Below are 22,763 nucleotides of genomic sequence, written 5' to 3' on the forward strand. Positions count from 1 at the left end.
AAATTTCAAGACTCAGGAGATATAATGAGATTTCACAGGTTTTAAGAAAGGGCATGAAATAGTTTGAATAGATCAGTAAGACACAAAAAGAAGCAGCACTTACACAGGATGTCGCTATACAAGTTCCCCAGTCATTGTAAGTTTCTACTGTAATGTTGGACAGTGCTGTTCTAAGCAGAGGGCAAAGAAGCTCCCAAAGCTTCTCCACCTACTCAAAACGAAATACATGGAGAAAAGTTAATGACATACTCAGAACATTTCTTTTCAACCATCTTTCCCTACCTAGAAATACACACAGATACATGATCTGATACTTATTTAAATTATTTCTTAGAACACCCACATAATCCAGGAAAAGTAACTTCACCATGTTATCATCATAAATACCCATGTATAAAAGTGAACTATTCAGAAAAGAGGAGACACCTTTTATGGTTCCTTACAATATCTCATGCTACTCAAAAGCTTCCTTTTAAACATCTTGAGTAACATAGTACACTGGACTGAAACAAAACCTCTTTTTTCTAAGTTTTGTATACTTATTGAGGTCACTTGATTAAGTCCTAATATAAGAAGCAACGACTTTTTAATACAATTCAGTATTAGCCTGAAGTATAATCTTCAAGTTCCAAGTTTTAGATTACTATAAAAAGCCTTTTAAGTGCTCTTATACAGAGACTGCAAATACATGTGTATAGATGCTTCTCACAGGTTACTGAGAATACAAATCACCTTGAGATCTTGATAAAATGCAGATTCTGATTCATTAGATCAAGGTGAGACCTGAGATCCTACTTTTCTAACAAGCTCCCGAGTGATGCCCATGCTGCAGGTCCAGGGACTGCACTTTAGTCAAAAGGACCTACATAGGACAAATGGGGAGGGAGGGATTGGGATAAAATTTCCAGTGGTAGCATCAGGCGTTGAGGTGGTGGTGGGAGGGCAGGGAAAGCTGCACCGTGAACAACTAATAAAGAAAGGAGATGTGCTCTGGAAAAGAGGTAACTACAAAATGACAGAGACAGGATGACAAGGGTATGTATGACATGTTTAAATAAAACTGTTTCATGATATGTGAACAAGAAAAAGGCAATATTACAAATTCCAAAAAGTATGCGTAATTAAGTCTGCCAAAACCAGCAGCTGCGTCTCTTCCTTGAGGAAATGGTGGCCTGCCTTGTATTTTGGCATTCTGGATATTTTCAATCTAGTCCATCTTGCTAAGAAACTAACCTTAGGGTAGGTGTGTAAAACTAAATCTATCAATTAAAAAGAGGGATACTTAAAAAAAGGATGTCAGACTCAGACTGTAAGACTAAACGAGTGATGCAGATGAGCAAGAAGGCTAAGAGAAAGGATTTTTAAAAAAATGTTTATTTATTACTCTTGAGAGAGAGGAAGTATGTGTGTGCGAATGTGCACTCGCAAGCCGGGAAGAGGCAGAGAGAGAAGGAGAGAATCTGAAGCAGACTCCACGCTCTCAGTGCAGAGCCCAATGTGGGCCTGGATCCAACAACCCTGGGATCATGACCTGAGCTGAAATCATGTTGGACACTTAACTGAGTGAGCTGCCCAGGAGCCCCTAAGAGAAAGGATTTAATGAGAAGCTAGAGAACGCCTCATGAGGGGAGAAGCCCATGCCTGGCACACATGAGGCAATGCAATAATGTAAGACCAGTATCAGGATCTTCCCATTTTTCAAGAGTAATTGAAATCTTTTTTTAGGGTTCTTCTCCTAGTGATGGCAAATAATTCAAATTCCAAAAGATAATGAATGTTGCCCTTACACCACTAGTTTGTGATCTATACTCAAAAGCAATATGGAATTTGAACACTTCATATTTTCAGTATTAATACTGTCTTGGGAACTGCTACATAAGTGGGTATTATAGCTTTAACAGGGAATGTGCTGCACAAATACATCACCTTTTCAAATGTCCAATGCTTAGAACCTCTGATTAAACCAGCTATAATTTCTGCAACACATCGCTGGGTGCTTTCATGTGAATCTGCAACCAAACGTTCTAAATGGGGCTTCAGAATTGGAAGAAACGCATCATCAAAATTTCTGAATATGCCCTATAAAAACAACAACAACAAAAAGTTCTTTAGTGTTCAAATGACTCCATTATAATGATAATATGCTTGTGTTTATTTACATTACTACTGTGGTTATAAAACCCCAAGTGTTCTTCCCCTTAGAAATGCTTTAACAATCACTTCTCAGCCTTTTGGCTAAGATCAAGTGTAGAAATGCTTTACCAATGTCTATAAATTAAAATAAAAACTGTTACTTTACATATCGCATTAAAATATAATGAATGAAATCAAAATTACTAACCTTTCTGACCTTAAAAGTATCACACACCTCAAAAAACTCAAATGAACATCAAATGCATATAGTCTTGTGGGTTTCTCCTTAGGCTGCTAATTACAAATATTAGAGATAAATATTAAAGGCTTTTCTTAAAAACTCCTAGACTTTAAGCTAAGATCAATATGACTGGGGTAACTTCCAGAGCCATTTTAGATGAAGACGGCAGATGGCCAAACTCAACTGTGACTTTAAAACTTATGAACCCACAAACTGATAGTCACTAAACTTTATGAAGAAGGATATTAAATAACACATTTACCTTAAAGAGGCAAAAACGGCGAGGATTAAACTTATCTTTTCCTTTTCTGTCTTCTAAAGATAGAAAAGTAATTAACTGTTCAACAAATTTAGGATCAGAAAAATGATCAAATATAATCTGTTCAGCCTATAAAGTTAAAAAAAAAACAACACAACATTCAGGATTTAAGATCTATTTAAAAACAGGATTCTGAAACATCAAAATTCAATTGTAAAGTTTTAATTATCAACAATAGGCTGTTATTTTTGTTGTAAAGAGTTTTTACTTCTCATAGAGGCTTTCTACAACCAAAATAATATCATCAGCTAGAAATGCTAAATCCGTAATAGTTTACTTTTCCTTCAGACCTTCAAGTTTGAATTCCATAATCAGGCTGCTTGTGAAATGAAGACAGAGCTATTGTGCCTTCTGGTGTATAATTTAGGAAAACTCCCCAAACTATAAACCAGACCCCAACAAATTATTTCCATTATTTATAAAACATCACAAGTTAAAAAGTAAACTTTGTTGAATTATAAAATAAAAGCTAGGGGCACCTGCCTGGCTCAGTCAGTAAAGCCTGGGACTCTTGATCTCAGGATCATGAGTTCAAACCTCACATTAAACACAGTGCTTACTTTAAAAAAAAAAAAAAAAAAAAAAAGCTACATCATTAACTTACTTGAGAAACACATTAACTTACAAGTCTTTAACCAACTATCAAAATGGTGGAGAAATAAGCTTTATGAAAACAAAGGGGTTTCAACTTAAATCTGCAAACATCTAATTACTGAGTATCCAGCATTTATATGCAATAAAAAATTAAAAGCCAAACAAATAAACAAAAACCCGCCTAAAAACCAGGCATTATCTTTGCCCTCAAGAAGCTTCTTACCACACAGAACTGATACAAGCAACATGCAGATAACTATATAAAGCAGTACCCAGGTAAAGTGGGGTAGTAACATGAGAGTAACCTTAAATACAAAGACTTTTGCCAATAGGCCCTAACAGAATGGGGAGTACATATTTACCAGTGTTTACCTAGTGATATCCTGAAATACACTGAACTCAGTTTGAAAACAAATCAGAAGCCCAAAGTAAGATTCATGTGAACTGGGTTAAGTGTTTACACACAGTGAAAATGGAATGCTTACCTCTGTCAAATCTTCCCTGCTTCTGCCAAGCTTAGGCTGCTCTTCCACACCAGCATAAACAACCATATTCCTACACAGTAAGAGTTGATTTTGTAATACATATAGAAAAAATAGTAGAGCTTCATAGACAGAGAGCATTAGAAGGCACTTTTAATGAACTCTAAATCAGATGCTAAGTTTGGCGGTATAAGTACATCGCTAACAATCTTGGCCTTAAAAATCTATCTGGTCACTGTGTGACATTAAGTCCTTGGAGCCAACAATAAGAATAAGTATTTCTCTGGGCTGGTTCAGGCATATGTAATAGTGATTGGTAAGAACATAATTTAGAGCAGCTATTAACAACTCCTTAGATGCATAAGGGTGGGACTAAGAAGGCTAAGGGTTTCAGTGGAAATATAAAGAAAAAGGCAGGACTGAGGCATACATAGCATTAGTAGGAGCAAAAGAAAAAGAAGAAGGAAGAAGAAAAAACAAAGAGATTGTGTGTTTTTGGTGGCATGTACCTCTACCTGCTTTAAGTGCCTCTGAATCTCTCCAAACATCCAAAATGATAAAACAAATTATATCCTAGACAAGCTGTTTAACGATGTACATGGCAAGCTGCCACTTACTGCGGCCAGGTGTAGTATCCCCAGTGAGTTTTTTCCACAAAGCAGCTTGACTCCCATTCTTTTTTGGTTCTCGGTATACTTTTGCTATCATAATGCAACCAATGATTATCAGGCCTATCACCAGCAAGAATTTGGGTAGGTTTAGAATATCCACCTTAAGGAAGAGACAATTACATCTGATAAACTTAAAAATAAAATAAAATGAATAAAAATGCATGCAATAATGATTCTCAACTTTTAATCAAAAGTACTAGTGTGACTCTGTCTTCATAACAAGATTATCAAACTTTGCTCAAGGCAAGACCACATATATAGGAGGCATTACCCATTAATGGGATAATTATGGGGGGGGGGGTAGAGGATTAAGTATGATACATACTTCAGCCCTTTTACCAAAATTTAAAGGATTAATTTTGTTAAAACCTTTTAGATTTGAATTATTTTCATGCTTAAAGAGCTCAAAGAATCCCCATATATTCTTCACCCAGATGCCCCAAATTGTAACATTTTACCGTGTGTAGTTTGACATTCTTTCTATACATGCACATTTTTTGGAACCATTAAATATTCATTTACTATGGGACCTACAAACATGTGTCAAATGAGGATAAAACAAGGTTAGTAGTAGGGAGTGTAATGAAAGTCTTTCCCACATTTAGTAAACACCACTTTACAGTGTTCCCCCAAAAAGATGGTGGTGCATAAATACACTCCCCTCCCAAAGATGGGGTCGGAGAGGACTAAAGACAGCTGTCCGAATGTCACAGAAGCTCTCAGGGATAGAAAAAAATGTGGCAGCCAGAGGAGTAGAAATGACCTCTTTCTTTCCAAAACCAAGTTAATTCATTATTTTTTCTGCGCACCATTCTCATTAGATTACTATTCAGAAAATCTGATAATATAGTAAGGAATAAAGAAAAAAATTAACCTTGCCTCTAATCCTACCACCCACAGAGAAACACTTAACATAGTGATACATTAATGATAATGGTATTTGGTAATTAATGTTATTTTAAGTCTGTGAAACACAGTTTGATAAATAACTAGTATAACTGCTTGGTCGGTTAGATAAATAAGTAGATAACATGTTTGTGGACAGTATGCAAAAGGTACATGTTATTATGAAGATATAGAGTCCATCTATTTTTTTAAGGTGTATTTATTTCTTTTTGTAGTAATCTTTACACCCAAGGTGGGGCTCGAACTCATAACCCCAAGATCAAGAGTCGCATGTTCTTCCTACTGAGGCAGCCAGGTGCCCCAGAATCCATCTATTTTTTTTTTTTTAAAGCTTATTTATTTATTTTGAGAGAGAGAGACAGCATATTAATTACATTTGGTAGTACTTACCCATTTCATAAGGATTGATGGTCAGCTTTTTGTGGGTTCTTTTGAGCTGCTTAAGAATACCAGCCACAGCTGAGATTGCCATCTAGAAAAGAAACAGGTAAGGTACATGTATCAACATTTTAAAATCTCTTGAATAGTTAGCTGCCTGTCTTGATCAAAGCAGAGGCTGGATTCTGCTTCTTTCAAAAGCAGGTAAATGCCTCATCTGTTGACATCTGGCAGCACAGCCATGTGAGTGCTAAATGTGAGTGGGAATGAGTCACTGAACGTTCTTACTTTCACCTGTGCTAGTCTGCCTAGGAAACTTCCATACTTTCTTTGTTAAACCAATATCTGCTCATACTTCAAATCTTAGCCTAGACATTTCTTCTTGAAGGTCTTTCTCTAATGCACCTGGTTGGGTCAGCCCCATTATATACTCCACCTCTAATACTTTGTGAATAAAACCAAAAAGTTGTATCCTCAGGTATCTTTCCCTTCCTGTAACACTTCATACCTGTCATTAATTTTTCAAAATCAGTATTTCTCATGAATCTATAAATTTGTTCCCTACTATATCCCCAGTGTTGAAATGCACATTGCCTGAACATGTCCTCATATATTTGTTGGATAAAAAATTATCATCCCCGGGGCGCCTGTGTGGCTCAGTCGGTTGAATGTCCAACTTCGGCTCAGGTCATGATCTCACGGTTCGTGAGTTCGAGCCCTGCGTCAGGCTCTGTGCTGACAGCTCAGAGCCTGGAGCCTGCTTCTGATTCTGTGTCTCCCTCTCTCTCTCTGTCTCTCTCCCCCTCATGCTCTGTCTCTTTCTCTCAAAAATAAATAAACGTTAAAAAAAATTTTTTTTTTTTACATAATTATCATCCCTGAACCAACAATGATAAATTTCAAATCAATACACTTCAAGGCAAAGTGTCTTGGGAAGACTTGAAGAGCTTCAGGTGAGGTAAAAATTCTCAAACCCAAGACTACAGTTACAATAGAGTACCTTTCGGACTACAATCGCATCATGGTTGAGATTCTCAACAAAAAAACGTATGGCACGAAGAGGTAACACTCGGTCATCTCTCAAGAGTAGAGACAGAAGCCCAATGCCTATATGTTCAAATTTCCAAGGCCTAAAAAGAAGAGAGAAAAAAAAATCACAAAACATATCACTCCTAAAACCACTTTTAAACTGTATTTGAAACATTGCAATTTTAAGTATCCTAAGAATTAAAATAAGTATAGTGATGAACACCACTCCTATCACTAGCCCCAAAGTTCACCTGTTACTTTTCTTTCAATTCATGAATCAGACTGTAATTTTTTCTGACACAGTCATTCACTGCTTTCAGGGAAGAAACCTCCTACAGTATTTAAAGTAAAAGCTTTGAGAACTTAAAAAAAAAAAAAAGAAGAAGAAATTTTGTAGGCACCTAGGTGGCTCAGTGCATCTGACCCCTGATTTTGGCTCAATCATGATCTCACTGGTTCATGAGTTCAAGCCCGGCATTGGGTTCTGTGCTGACAGCTCAGAGCCTGCTTGGGATTCTGTCTTCCTCTCTCTGCCCCTGCCCCCCTCACAAGCGCGTGCTCATTCTAAAATAAATAAACATTAAAAAAAAAAAACTGGCGGGTGCCTGGGTGGCTCAGTCGGTTAAGCGTCCAACTTCGGCTCAGGTCATGATCTCATGGTTTCGTGGGTTCGAGCCCTGCATCGAGCTCTGTGCTGACAGCTCGGAGCCTGCAGCCTGCTTTAGATTCTGTGTCTTCCTCTCTGTCTGCTCCTTCCTGCCTTTGTGCACTCTGTCTCTCTCTCTCTCAAAATCAAACATTAAAAAAAAAAATTTTTTTGCACTTACAGATTTCTTTGCTCCACACCATCTAATAAAGTGTTTACCAAATTTTCATAGTTCCTTAAAAAAAAAAAAAAAAAAAAAAAAAATCAGGTGAGGTATTGTTTTAATACAGCACTAAGACGATCATCAAATAATGTAACATAAATTCAAATTCTAGCCAAATTCACCATTCTCTTACATGCTATCATCAGACTATAAAAGGCGTGGTGAGATTCAAGCCAGAATGAAAGCAGATGGGTGAAGAGAGATGGTGGGAAAAGACCACGAACAGCAGAGAGAAAACAACACAAAGCTCTAGGTACAACTGTTCCCAACAGATATTCAAAAGTAAACCTGTGAGTAGTAATCAATGTTAGAAGTGGTCTACCTATATGGTACTCTAGGTATACACAAGGTAGGCTATAAAAGTTTATTCTTACGTAGGCATGTTAGAAAAAAATTAATATGCACAACCATAAGGCAAAGACAAAAATCAAGCTAGAAAGGCTCCTGCTTGAATGCTATCACTGAAGCAATGAACTGCTTGGGTTCCAGAAATCTAAAACCAGTCTTTTGAGATAATTTTAAGATGGTGTTTTCCACTTCTATAGCTAAAAGTAACACAGGGACCTTCACAATAATTATTTCCTAACAGTTTGTATTTTTTTAGAATCAATGTGTAAATTTCATGAGGTATTCATGGTGCATCTATATTTCAGAAATACTTAAAACCAGCTGTCTTTAATGCCATCTATCTGGATAAAAATAGGCATTCATAATTACCTCAGGGCATCAGCATTCTTTTCTTGTTGGCGTTTAAGTCCTTCTTTAATTTCTTCTGAACTAAGCATTATCTGGTTGGAAGAGGGGTTTTTGGATTGTTGAAGTAATTCTGCTATTTCAACACAGGACTTCGGGATCTTACAAAAAGAAAAGCGAGGGGGAAAAGTGAGGTACTGATACATGCTACAACATGGACAAATCTTGACAACGTTATGCTCAGAGAGAGAAGCCAGATACGAAAGGCCACCTATCGTATGATTCCATTTCCATATAAATGATCTCCAGGGACTCCATATTAGTGATCTCCAGGGACTAGGAATGCTGGGGGAAGAGCAGTGACTGCTCCTGGGTACAGGGTTTCTTTCTGAGTGATGACAGTGTTCTGAAATGAGAGTAGTGATGGTTGCAGAGCCCTGAGAATATACTATTGTGAATATACAGTATGCTATTGTGTTAAGTTAAAACGGTGTATTTTTTGTTATGTAAATTATGTATAAAAAAAAAAAAACCCAAAACTTTTTTTAAAGAAAGCATAAGCTGGGGAGCCTAGCTGGCTCAACCAGTAGAGCAAACAACTCTTGACCTCAGTGTTTTGAGTTTGAGCCTACACTGGGTGCAGAGATTACTTAAAAAAATAAAATCTTAAAAACAACAACAACAACAACACATAATCTAATGACGCTGCAAATAACAAGACTATGTTTTACAGAAAAGGAATATGTTTAGAGCAGTGGTTTTCAAACCAAAGGATGGATGTCAAACACAATTGCTTTAGAGAAGAAGGCAATTCATCTGCACTCACACCACTTTTATCCACCCTCAGTTATGATGGGTGTATACATATGCACCTGCTATATCTCTCCATATGAGCACCACTGAAATTGATAGCCTTCCTCATGTGTCAAATCATCCAATTTTAATATTCATCACTATAAATGATGAACCCTCTGATCAAACTTATGTGACTTTGACTATCAAGAGTGACCTTCTAAAATATAATCAACTCTGAAAAAACGAGCCCATGCATATACAAAGAATAATGGTAAATGCAACAGTGTAATAACCTTTTGTTGCCTCTTGGAAGAAAAACCTCCTACCTGTCTCCTGGCCAGGCTCCAAATTCACACTCCACCCTGCTACCTACCATAATGATTACTGAGTACAAAAAGGAAACAGAAAGCAAATGTTAATTTCCACTAAAATCTGAATTAAAAAAATGGTTTTTGCTTACTGAGAAGTCCAAGCCAATTGTTTCATATTGCCGATGAATCTTTTCTGCAAGATCATCAAATAGTCTCACTATTGATGGTTTTTCCAGGGACATCGCTTTGCTAAGCCCAGAAGAAACAATTGCTGGCCACGTCTGTACAATACAGTCCCAATCATGAAGGTTTGCCAGACATACACCACTGTGATTTCCAAGGAGACAATACAAGGCACCCTGCAGGAAAAAATAATTAATATGGGAAGTAAGAGCACCGTTTAGCTGTAGCCGATTCACCTATGAGTTGTTTTTAAATTTACTACTATTTAAGTGTCTGATGTTGGTTGGTAAAATAGGTTCACACACTTAACATGTTACTTTCAGAAACTTGAACTTGACCTTTAATTCGCATTCAGTAATATTTTCCCTAAATCATCTACTAGAGGATTAGCTCAAAGAATAGCTATTAGTAAGATAACACAGAAATGTAAAGCTGTTGCTTTTAAAGATAGAGCTTCTGTTCCAATTGTCTTCTACTACAATTATATCACGGAGACCATAAAATATGCCACTCTTAGCATTTTAGGGCATGTCTGGAATAATTTCTAAAATCTGGTTGTGATGTATTTTAAGTATATAAAAACTAGGTTACTTTATTATACTGTGTACTTTTTACTCATAGATGCTGAATTAATCAGAATGATTCTGATGACACGGGGTACCCTTTTCAAAGATACCCCATTTTCATGAAAAGAGCTATTGTGTTGTTTTCTGAACATTCATCCTAACTCCATTCTGATCTGGCTTATTACCTACCATGTGCTCTACTCCTCTTTACAGGTTCTCATAGGTCACTGGTAATTTGGTTTTACTGACCTAATAGACATTTTTCACTTTTGGTCTTACTTGATCTACCTGATTTTGTCCCTTTAAGCTGCTCCCAACATGGTGGACAATGTACCACTCTACGAGTTAGACATTCCACAGTACTCCTGAATGCTACATCTACATCAGAGGTCAGCAAACTTTTTCTCTAAAGGGTTAACAGTAAATAGTTGGCCATATGGTCTCTGTCACAACTATGCCATTGTAGTGTGAAAGCAACCACAGACATGACATGACTGTGTTCCGATGCAACTTTACTTATCAAAGCAACCAACTGAGCCCAAGCTATGGTTTGTTGACTGGTATTATAAGCCAACATCAAGGAACACATAAAGTTGTAATCTTAACTCCCTCCGGAAAGCAAATGATCTGCTGAGTCTCTCTTCTCTCAGGGAAAGATCTCCCCGTGGCTTCTGTAACCTCTCACTTCTTAGTATCTTTCGGATCTTTCCCTCCTTGGTTACCTCTTCTTCTTGGGGTTCTAATGGAGTTTTCTCAATACTTGTTACCCTGGTCCTCTTCTCTTCTCACTCTCCTCCTTGGCTCTCTTACCCGTGCCCAAAGGTTTCACTGTCATCAACACATGCTGAAATGGTGTGTGGTGGAGAAATGAGGTCTGCCTGCCTATTTGATAATGACTCTTAGTTTACAGGAAACACTTCAAATATAACTTGTTCAAACAAATTCATCATCTAGTCTTCCTGTTCTCTCTCTGATGACCCAATAACCAGCTGTACAATTTAGAACCTGTATAATTATGATACCTCCTTTCAGTTCACTACCTTCATATTCAACCACCAAGACTTATCAATTCTCTCTCCTAAATCATGTTCAATCAACCTACTTCTTACAGTATAAGCAATCATTATATTTCATCTATACTCTATTGTACTCCTGTGGGATATACTATTTTCCTTATCTTATGTCGTTCCCCTCCCCCTCTGTTCCAATCATACGAGCTTTGACTCAGTTACTCAAACTCACTATGTTTCTTCTGGTCTCAGGCCTTCCAACACGCTGGTCTCATTACCCTACACCTTTTGGTCTTTCACCTGCCTCTCCCACAGGCCAGCCAGGCTATTTACCACTGGTGCTCAACTCAAATAGCAGCCTGCATTTTCTCCACCGTAACAACAATCATAACATAGGTAAGTCAACTATTAGGGAGAAAAAACAACTGTATGTTTAAAGGTGAGGGGTATGGATGTCTTCAATTTACTTTGACATAAAAAAAAAGGATGGATATAGAGACAGATATGTGATAAGGCAAACACAGCAAAATGTTAAATACAGAATCTGAGTGGTGGACATATGGATGTTTACTGTATAATTCTTTTAACTTTCTGTATATCTGAAAATTTTCAGGATAAAGTAAAACAGAAAACCTTATACCTTGAATTGCTGTTGTGTGACATCTTGTCTATCGGGCCGTAAGAACTCCAAAACCAAGGGAATGATATCTCTGCAACAGAAGTTATATGCGCCCAAGGCAGCAAAAAACGTTTGCTGAGCCTTATTTCTGACCTGAAGAAAGTACAGAGGATGTTTATTAAATGGTAGACAAACTACAAAATGTTTCTAAATGAATTATCAAAAATAACTTAAATATTGGTGTAGTAACAGAAAAATACATCCAAGCACATACCTTAGCAAAAACAAGTAAAGGACTATCTTTTTACTAAAAGGAATGCATATTACCACCAACCACATCCATGGTTTAGGTTACACAGGTTCAGATATTTTTGATAAAGGAGAGACTGAATAGAGCTGATATGTGCTTATTCCTTAACATAATCAGCAGACTAGTCAACTTTCTCTTCTGACTTACTTTTGATGAGAAGAGTTAAGATTTTCTCTCCTGTCTACACAGAGAAACATAAAGACTTTCTTGAACCCAAACAGAAGATTCAGTATAAGTTTATAACCCACAAATCAAATAGTAACAAATAATAACTACAGTAAAAGTGACACAATGTACATATTTCAAACTCTTTTAAACATTACTTGAGGTACAATCTTTGAGTTAGAGACTAGTTTCCTAATTTACATTATTTTATAAAGACAGAGTAATTAGCTGTTCATGAATTTTGGTTTTTCCAGTTGTCTCTGCTTAGAGATAATCTCTTGGTCCTATGCTACCTGAAAGGATGGACCCCATAATTCAGATGGCAGCAGGTTGCTGAAACCCAAGCATGACACCTAGGAGGAATTATACCACCGTCCCAGACTGGCCTTCATCATGTGATCTGATTAAGTGGGAGCAACATTACACAATCTACTAACTTTACATTTTTAAAGAAATTTGAGAAGCAATAACAAACTGTAAAAATCAACATTATTTTAAAAAGACTACTAAAATTAGCTTGAGAATATTTGCAATTTGAAAGGTGTTTTCTATGCCAATAAATTACTTAAACCTCCTTGGATTTGAAATGGGGATATTCAGATTGCCCTGTAATAAAATGGGAGGGGGAGGTCGAGTTGACTGGCTTTACCTGACTGTATGAACTTGTAGATAAACGAAGTAGATCTCTGATCATATCTTGATGTATCCTTTTATATTCACAACCCTCAACAGTCAGTGTTCGTAGCTATGAAAATTAAACAGTGTAAAATCAAACCCCAAAGTTTTTTACTAAAAAGTAAAAAGTTCATTTAACTATGAAGTAACACAAATAATGACATTCATCTGGAAAACTGTCATTTAAAAAAGTCGTCATGATTTTAAAGAGATTTACCTCATGCTGCAACATTACTCTGTCAATCAACAGTGCTCTGATATGTTGTTTTTTCCCATGGAGCTAAAAAACAAATTAGAAGACACTTCAACATTGTCTGGAAGTTCCACACCAGTGGCTTCCCCTGAATCCTTTATAGAAAAATTAGTGCAGTAAAGGTCCATGGTGGCTGGTGGGTAATAGAGGAATTTCATTTATTCTAAGTGATCAGGCTTATATTCAAAGATACTATTTCAGTTAATTTTATGGCTAATAGGAGAAATATTACCCCGCCCCCCGCCCCTTTTGAAGAAATATCCCCTTTAAATGGGTCATCCAATACTGTGTTTTTCTTTGGTAGTTTATTAACGGATCCATGCGTGGGAAAGGAACTAAGCTGGTCCTTATTCAGTCAAATACTGAAAAGTATGAAATCAGACTACTAAGAAAATTGCTTGACCCTGTTACATTTATACATAGCCTTTCCAGGTTAACTGTGTATGTTTACTACAGAAATTAGTATCTGTTATTTTTCTAAGAATTATCTTTTATGTTCTCCCCTACCACCCTACCTTCCACCTGCTCACTAACGGCAAATGGCTGGAACTCAAAGATTGCTCCTCTTTCATACCTTCTTCTCACTAGTCATTAAGTCCCCACAATTTCTTCTTTTTCAAAACACCTTATTTGCATCCCAATGCCACTGACTTGATTCAGGTTGTGTTTTTCCATCTGGACTGTTTATAATAGTTTAACTGTCCTCCCTGCTTACAGTCTCAATTTCCTATTGCTTATTTTTCACAGTGATGACAGAGCTTTTCAAAGTTCATTGAATTCATTTTAATTTTGATTGATCAAAGACTGGTCTTTCCAATATTCAAATCAGATCTGAGAAATTTTAATGACTCCCCCAGTGCTGAATATAAAACTGAAGCACTTTCTTCGGATGAAACTATAAACGACCTTGTTACATCATGCCATTCTGTTCACTAGCCACTGTTCTCCAAAGCATGCCATGTTTGTTTGTTTCCCTGCCCTATTTTTTTTTATTTTTATTTTTTTAAATTTTTAAATTTTTTTTAACATTTATTTATTTTTGAGACAGAGAGAGACAGAGCATGACCGGGGGAGGGTCAGAGAGAGAGGGAGACACAGAATCCGAAACAGGCTCCAGGCTCTGAGCGGTCAGCACAGAGCCTGACGCGGGGCTTGAACTCACGGACGGGACCGTGAGATCATGACCTGAGCCGAAGTCGGACGCTCAACCGACTGAGCCACCCAGGCGCCCCTCCCTGCCCTGTTTTACATGCCATTCCTTCCAATAATGTACGTAGCAACCTTTGCCTAAGTAACACATTCCTACAACCTTTTTAGACTCAAATTCAATAAAAGTCTCCCACAGAAGAACACTGCTGTCAACGTCAAAGGGCTGGCTTAAGTATTCTTTCTTCCAAGTTCTCGAAAAGCTTGTACTGAGGTCTGGAGTGCAAAAATAACATAAGACATATTTTTCTGAGATCTCCATAAAGTGAGATGCTTTAAATTCATGCCTGTGGACAATTCCTCCTATCTTTTATTCCCTCAAGTTGTTACACAGCAGCCTGCCAAGTTATCACACTCCAAATACCCAATAAGAGTTCAGAGACTCATGGAAAATCACAGAAGAGTTTATATCAGGAAAACATTTTTCTACAATCCTTCTGATTATACCACGATACAATATTTGAAAATCTACTATTTTTACGCATAGGGAAACTTCATCCGTATGTTGAGCAATCGCTAGATCAAGTGGCTACATCAATATTATACACATTTTAAAAAATTAATTCAGAGTTTGTAGGTGAAAATACTGACCCGATTTTCCATTGATTTCTTTACTAGGTTAAAGCTTTTCCAACGAGAGTCAAATTCATGCTTATGAGATCCTTGGAACTGCAAAAGGTCTCCAATAACCTGTGTCAAAGAATTTAAAATTTTACATTTACAAGTGATCATGTCAAACCTAGTCACATTAATAATCATGCACCTACTAAAGGATAACTGTACCTTTATGATAAGAAACAAAGACTTGGTATCATCCTCTGAATTGTTAAGTATGTGGTCTATAATAAAAGAAGAAGGATTTTGTTTAAAATATTTGGAATTACTACAAGAATACTGATATATCAGTTAGGAATCTATTAGTTAAGAAAAAAAATACTACCTTATATTCTCTTTAGAATTTAAATAAAGTAAAAGCACATATGCTACAAAATGCCTAAATATTTATTAGTAAAAATAAGTTAAAAGCATACATGTACTTACTGAGAAGTTTCCTTATGACCCTAGCAATTGCTTCTCGGTGGTTCTCTCTGGATAGATCTATTTTTTAGAAAATGAGACAAGGCATTTTAGACACACCGAATGCTCCCCAGAATGTTGAAGCTTCTATCAAGTTTATGTCAAGAATAAATAATGTATCAAGGAAAAAAACCAAATGGGTCTGCCTTTTATCACAGTTGGATTAGTGTCTAGGCATGATCCAGAGTAACTTTTAAAACCTTCACATTTACAAAGACCTGCTTATAAAACTTTATTGGGCAGTAAAGGAGGAGGGAGAAAAAAACCACTTTGCCAATATTTCAAAGGCTCTAGACACTAAGTAGTGATCATAAATGCGCAGGATTCTCTAATTGGTTAGGGGTAACCCAAATCAAGCAAACAAAAATTACACCTTAGCAATTAATTCCACTGTTAATCCAGCAATAAGGAAATGTGCTAAATTTCTATTAATGTTAGATTCAGAACATTAAATTAACACGTCTTACATACTTATATGAAATTTAATTCACTATGACAGGAAGACACAAAGATCATTAGAATAAAGGTTGTACTATTCCTACATTCACATCAAATATAAAGTATCAGTTCTAAATCAATTCTCAACATAAATGCACATGACTAGATATGAAAAACTGCCTTTGCACACAGAAAGCATCCAAATATTGGGGAGCCTGGGTGGCGCAGTCAGTTAAGCATTCAACTCTTGACTTTGGCTCAGGTCATAATCTCATTGTTCATGGGATTGAGCCCTGTGTTGGGCTCTGTCCTGACAGCACAGAACCTGGTTGGGATTCTTTCTCCCTCTCTCTCTGGCCCTTCCCCACTCCCTCTCACAAATAAATAAGAAAGCATCCAAATGTTTATCTTTTATTGACTTTTCTTGCATAAATAAATTTCCAGTTTCTCTAGGAAAAGCAAAGACAGCTATTATAGTTAACTAATATTCATTTTATATGGAAAAGAGACTAGGAAAATTCTAACTACAAATTATTCCATGTTAATTATTATAGAGTAACTGACCAAAATTCTCCCCATAAAATTTATTCAGATCAGAATTTACATACCATATTCAAGTCCAGTATACAACTTTGTCTCTTCCAAGGACACCATACTTGGTACCCTGTATAAAAACAAGAGTGCTTGCATTTATTAATAATACCAATAAGAAGGATGAAAGGGAAAAGTGTCATTGCTAGAATGTTTAAATCCAAACAAAGATGATGCTTTTTTAATAAACACATTTCTCATCTTCAATACTTCAACTCTTTACTCTATCCTTCTGAAGATTAATGCTATCTGTTTCAGTAAGGACAATATTAATTCATCTTAAAGAAAATGTTAATTAAATTAATGACTTTATGGGGGAAAATTCACCACCCAAATAAACATAACAATATTTAATATTCAAGTGTAAAAGCTTAAATCTGATGATAAACATTTATACATTTATCCAAAGAAAAGTAGGCTTTATAATGGTATAATAAAGGTTAAAACTAGACACCAAAAACTCAAGTTTTACTAAAGAATACACAGCTGACAAGCTTCTTTAAATAATCATTACTCTTCCCCTTAAAACCACCCACACTGATCTCTCCTAACACCTGCAGTAAAATGCCACTACTTCTTTTGAAAAACGATCAGATATAAAAACACTGCGTTTCCTAAATAAAGACCTGCCACAAAGAATTATGTTACCAGAACCAGACCTAGCTACTTAAACTCATCAAACAATTAAAAGCCACTGTTAAGGTATGTAAGAACAGATTTTACTAGGGAATATAAATCTTTATATCTGAAATCTAAATTCTCTTCAATGAAAAATATTTTCAACGTTTTATTTCAAAATACGTATCAATTCAATGACTTTTTATAAACAAAAAGATAATACTTTCTAAGAGGAAGAGCATAGGCACAAATGCCAAGGGAACATGGGGTAAGCATATCCAACACAAAACTAATTAGTAATAAACAGAAATCTTATAGTGATTACTCCTCATTCATGAACTACACATCACTTGTCATGAAGAAAAAACTAATCTTAAATCAACATACCCCTGTCTATATTGTATTTTTTTAAACTTGAATTAAGCAAGTTATCTCTATCTTAATATTTGGTAGTTATGAATTCTGGGATTTGTCTAAGTGGGCAATAATATTAAGATTAATAAACTGCCAATTATTTTACTATGTTCCTCACTAGCAATACTGTTTGTGTTTCAAATCAAGCCTAATAAATCACGATTATATACTTTTTAAATTTGTCTTTTATTTTTTTTAACGTCTATTTTTGAGAGAGGGGAAGAGAGTGCGCACTAGCTCAAGTGGGGAAGCAGAGGGAGAGAATTTTCAGCAGGCTCCACACTGTCAGCGCAGAGCGCGGTGTGGGGCTTGTACTCACGAACCATGAAATCGTGACCTGAACCAATATCAGGAGTCAGACGCTCAACTGAGTGAGCCACCCAGGCACCCCAGAATGGTTATATCTTATAACATAAAATACGAATTTGCTTTTCAGAGACTCAAGTTCAAATTCAGATTCATAAAATTTGTGTTTTCATCCTATAAAGCTTCAACCTTTGGCAACATCTTGCAAACTGGAACATTCTGTAAAATTGTGTATGATTAAATAATATATATGTATCCAAAATCCAGTCAGTTAAAACTAAAATCAGATTCCTTTACAATGAAGGAGTCCAACATCTCTACTGAAATTAGATTTCACCACCAAAGAGAAAAAGACTGCTCAGGCAACAAGCATAAAACATAAGACCATCCCCCCACTCCCCCATCCTTCCTTTCCTGTTACAGCACAGGAAATGTTTGCCATAAGCAATCACATAAGAGCTGATGTCTCCTCACTGCTGCTATATAAACATCAGTAGCTTTGTAAAGTAAGAATGCTCTTGTACCTTACCTGTCTGTACCTAATACCAAATAATATTGAACCAAGCATGCATTTTAACTAGTCATAAAATTCTTCTTACAAATAACATAAAAAAGCAATAACCCTATCAAACAAACAAACTAACAAACAAACAAACATAAAAAGACTATCAGTTGGGAATTTGCAATGTTTTGCTTGTATGCATTTCTGACTCTAGTAACGGCAGTATAATCACATTCAAAAACAAGTCTCATGTAAGAGCCCTGACGCTAACCTTTAAAATTCCTGTGTCATTCTGAACTGTTACCCTACTAGAAAATCTGAAGAAATATTATCACTGATTACAAGTGTTTTAAAATATCTTAACCTGTACGGAATTTTGAAATATTAAGAAGTACATTTAAATAAAATCAGCTTAGGCTTTTACTTTTGAAACCTGAATTAAAACACATCTTTCCTATCTTAAGTGTACAAAAGGCATCTGGTCAGACATATATTTCAGCTTTATTTGTTCTGATCCATCACAAATTCCTTTTACCTTTCTTTACCTAAGATTCTGTTTTAATAGATCTCTTCTTCTCTAACAAATTAATTAAACTCTGATTGGATTGACAGGTTTTACACTAAATGTTTCTCAGAAGTGTAAATACATATTTATACAAAATATTTCCTCTGGTCTTTAGAAGAATAATTACCTAAAAGAAATCTCTATCCACTACCCAAGTAATACTGTGATTGTATCTTTTTGTGGCCACACTAAGTATATATGTACTGCCCTGTACTTTGACACTGAAAACTGCTCTTGCCATTTTTAGTTACTTACACAATCTTAGAGGAGGAGCATATTTAAAGTGACAATAGCACTTACAGATGTGCGTTCTGATTTAAAGCTATAGTAGCAATATGTATAATTTAAATCAAATACCATCACTACCCCAACCCACATGAAATTCATTCTTTTCTTCTTGGTGCATTTTACAAACAATCATAATTTGACCTCAAGAACCAAATAAAAGTCTGACAAAAATTCCAACACAACATATTATAAATAATACCATTTACACAACAATAATAAAGTTAAATCAGCTTCAAAGCACTAGACAGCACAAGGTCACCACCTCATTTATAAGAAAATGCGTTCAATATTTGTGCCACTAAAAAAGAAAAAAAAAAAAAAAAAACCTAGAAATTTTCAACAGCCATGTTATTTGTACCACTAGATGGCAATCTTCTCCAGATCGGATTAGAGTAGAACTATGAAAACAATCACTGGTGGGAGAGAGGGTGGTGAAAAAGGAAGAAATGACTAATAAAAGAAAAACAAAATATACAAAGCTTATCAGATATGCAAACGAAGGCTAGGTGAACTGTCATGAAACAAGTACAAACAATAATTTTTTTCTGCAGGTGAAAGAACAGCCTACTCTTCCCAACAATCCCCCCCATCATGAAAGCAAACATAAAAAGTATAAAAACCAAGCCACTAATACACAAAGATTTTTTTTTTCCCTTTCAAGGTTACAAGTGTTTCACAAGAAACAATTGGCCCATTTCTGTGTTCTGTTGTCCATTTCAGTCCTAGGCATCAGTAATAGCTATGAACACAAATGAAAAGCTGGCTCTTACTCTACCATGGGAATTAAAGGTTGCTAGGTTTAAAATTAACTCTGAGCAAAAGAGCTATTTCCACGTCTGACACACAAGCTTTTAAAAATCAATGAAAACAGTCAGAAGGTGAAATAAGGAGAAAACAGGGTTACTCACCGTGGAGTAGTAACTGTTTCCTTTCCTGTGTGCAGCTCCCCCAGCAGAGCTGGGTAGTTTCCTGGAGGTGCCAAGAGAGGTTAGCTAGCCCTGCCCCTCATCGCAGAACAACACATCCTTTCACATATTAATGAAATGGTCTCAACTTAAATATGAAGTTTTCTTTGACTGAGAAGTTAGTAAAAGCTGAGATCCTAAGAATGGTTTAACTAAGAATGACTTAACAGATCTATCAGAGGAAAGGGGGCACAAAGTAAAGAAGAAATATCTCAGATGAAAAATGGTGACTCCTCTACCTTGAGTAACCCTGTTTTTATAGATGTTAGTTTTTTGCATCCTGTGATAGCTGGTTAGACCTGAAAGATTATAAAGAGTGGACTGCAAAAGGAGAAATTAATGACGATTTGAGGATTAAAGGCAAATGTCCAACATTCCTGTGTGACCCTGCAAAGATATAATCCAACTTCCACATCTATAAAGGTAGAACTAGGAGTATAAACTATACCACACATATTTCTATTAAGTCATTAACTAAAGGTTCCAACAGCAAAATAGAGAGGTTCCATTTGAAGATTAATTCAGCAACCTTGGTACCTAACAAAACTGCCCAAAATTCAAATTGCTCTAAAGAAATTTACCCTTCATTACTCTCAAGGGACCTTTTACCCATCCTTTGAAACAGTAAAATTTATAATAAATACAAGATATTTAGTAACCCTACACTGCCAAAGGCCAAAAAGTACGATGAAGATACCATTAGGTATATCATTTACTTTATACCTAGGACAATCAAGTCACCTAAGATTTTATGTTTTGTCAGTCTCTAATACAATGCACAGAAAACTGGTTTTCACATCTAGCAGCCATTTACCTGAACAATGGGATTCTAAGACTATGCCATATATTCTATCAGGAACTAAGATCAGGAAAACTCAGAACTGAACCAAGTTCCCAGTTTCTCATTATTGCAATTTTCTAGAAGACAAATACTACTAGTCCACGTGCAAAGCTAATTTAATAATGAAAGATCTGATGAAAAAAATTAAGTAGCCGGACCGTTTTACCTAACTGAGTTTTATATAAGAAAAATATAAGATTAATTTTAAAGAAAGAATTGGGTTGGTAGGTGCTTCCAAAAACTGGTCTGGTATTTCAGAAAATACACCATGTCCCACAATACCACAGCCAAAGTGTTTGTTATTAACAAGAGTGATTTCCTCAGGCATCTTAGGCATCTAACTAATTCATCACAATTATACCTTTCCTTTTCTCCCCTACCTGGTATTTGACTCTGTTTCTTATAGAGACTTGCTGCTATAATCTCCAAGAATTATGCTACAGATATTCTTCCTTCACACTAGGCAGTGTGGTTTATTATCACAAAACAATGGCATCATCAACTGAAATTATTTGACTAGTTTTTTTTTTCTTTTTTTTAAAGTTTTATTTATTTAAGTAATTTCTACACCCAACATGGGGCTCACACTTATGACCCTGAGATCAAGAGTCAGCATGTTCCTCTGACTGAGCTAGCCAGGCACTCTGATTAGTTTTTTCAAATCAATTTACATTTAAGAAATCTTAACAATTACAGACCTATATTAGAATAAGAATTTTTTAAATTTATAAAGCTAACTTTATGATACTTCAGTGACAACTAATTTGCTATGTGCAAAAAAAGTTGAAATGTTAAAGAAAATAAATGTAAAAAGTCCTATGCTGTCAAAATAAATTAAAATTTCAGATGAAGGAGACACCAGATAGAAATTGGTTTTAAAGGGAAGGATTCTGTTAAGAATTATTTAAAAGCCTTTATAAGACTTTATAAACCCCCTCTTCTGGCAATTCAAAGGCCAAGGGCTGCCCATTAATCTTTGATTCTACTTTGTATAATCATTATTCCTGCCTACATGTATGTAACTATTACATATATATATAAAGGGCCCTAAAAATGTATATCACTCAATGATTAAAACAAATTAAGTTTCGTTCTGTATTTTATTTCATTAAGTATTATTAAATATACCAGAAAACATTTCGTATTTATACTAAATACAAATTTTTTATTACTTCATTATCTTTTAGGGTATTAAAATTTCACTCTGAAAGTGAAAATTCTGAAACACAAAACTTTCCAGTTTAATTATCTTTCCTTCTCAATTTTTCTGGGAAAAACCTATAAAGATGCTCAAGATCCATTTTAAGGCTTATCATGTCTAATAATATAGGCAAACAGTCTACTTATTTCTATTCCATGGCATTCATAAAATGTTAACAACATGGTATTCTTCTCTTTATTGAAAATGCATTTCATTATATACAAACCTGATTGGTTTTATCATAACCAAAATATGGAACTTCTGTCCTGATGTGCATTAGTTCAAAGGATAAAGACCTTCCTCCGATTCCCTATCACAGTGCACATGGCACATGTGCATACTGATATGAACTGCACAGAAACCTGTCAGTCTCCTGACTGGACCCTTCAGCAGTGCATCCTCAGGATAACTCAATACTAAAAATCTGCTAATCATATATACAGAAGATACATGCTTTTGCTGTTAGATAAATTATTGGATTAAACTACCATATTTCTCAAAGTCAACATGTTATAGAAGAACTCAATTTACTGATGTAATAAATCTGTT

At 35.7% G+C, this 22,763-nt stretch overlaps 1 protein-coding gene across 2 annotated transcripts in view; it reads right to left on the reverse strand.

Moving 5' to 3' along the window:
- The window catches only part of PSME4 (proteasome activator subunit 4), a 100,505-nt gene that overhangs the window by 22,359 nt on the left and 55,383 nt on the right, over positions 1-22,763 (reverse strand). For both annotated transcript variants that reach the window (XM_045446049.1, XM_045446050.1), the window contains exons 21-37: positions 16,532-16,587; positions 15,450-15,506; positions 15,192-15,247; positions 15,000-15,098; positions 13,167-13,229; positions 12,924-13,019; positions 11,821-11,952; positions 9,571-9,780; positions 8,340-8,476; positions 7,581-7,634; positions 6,725-6,854; positions 5,737-5,818; positions 4,387-4,540; positions 3,773-3,842; positions 2,637-2,762; positions 1,927-2,079; positions 104-208 (exon numbers count right to left, since the gene is read on the reverse strand). In XM_045446049.1, coding sequence (XP_045302005.1) covers positions 104-208; positions 1,927-2,079; positions 2,637-2,762; positions 3,773-3,842; positions 4,387-4,540; positions 5,737-5,818; positions 6,725-6,854; positions 7,581-7,634; positions 8,340-8,476; positions 9,571-9,780; positions 11,821-11,952; positions 12,924-13,019; positions 13,167-13,229; positions 15,000-15,098; positions 15,192-15,247; positions 15,450-15,506; positions 16,532-16,587 — 1,780 coding nt within the window. The remainder of the gene's footprint in view (positions 1-103; positions 209-1,926; positions 2,080-2,636; positions 2,763-3,772; positions 3,843-4,386; positions 4,541-5,736; positions 5,819-6,724; positions 6,855-7,580; positions 7,635-8,339; positions 8,477-9,570; positions 9,781-11,820; positions 11,953-12,923; positions 13,020-13,166; positions 13,230-14,999; positions 15,099-15,191; positions 15,248-15,449; positions 15,507-16,531; positions 16,588-22,763) is intronic.

Source organism: Leopardus geoffroyi, chromosome A3, assembly GCF_018350155.1.
Source record: "Leopardus geoffroyi isolate Oge1 chromosome A3, O.geoffroyi_Oge1_pat1.0, whole genome shotgun sequence".
Classification (NCBI taxonomy): Eukaryota; Metazoa; Chordata; class Mammalia; order Carnivora; family Felidae; genus Leopardus; species Leopardus geoffroyi.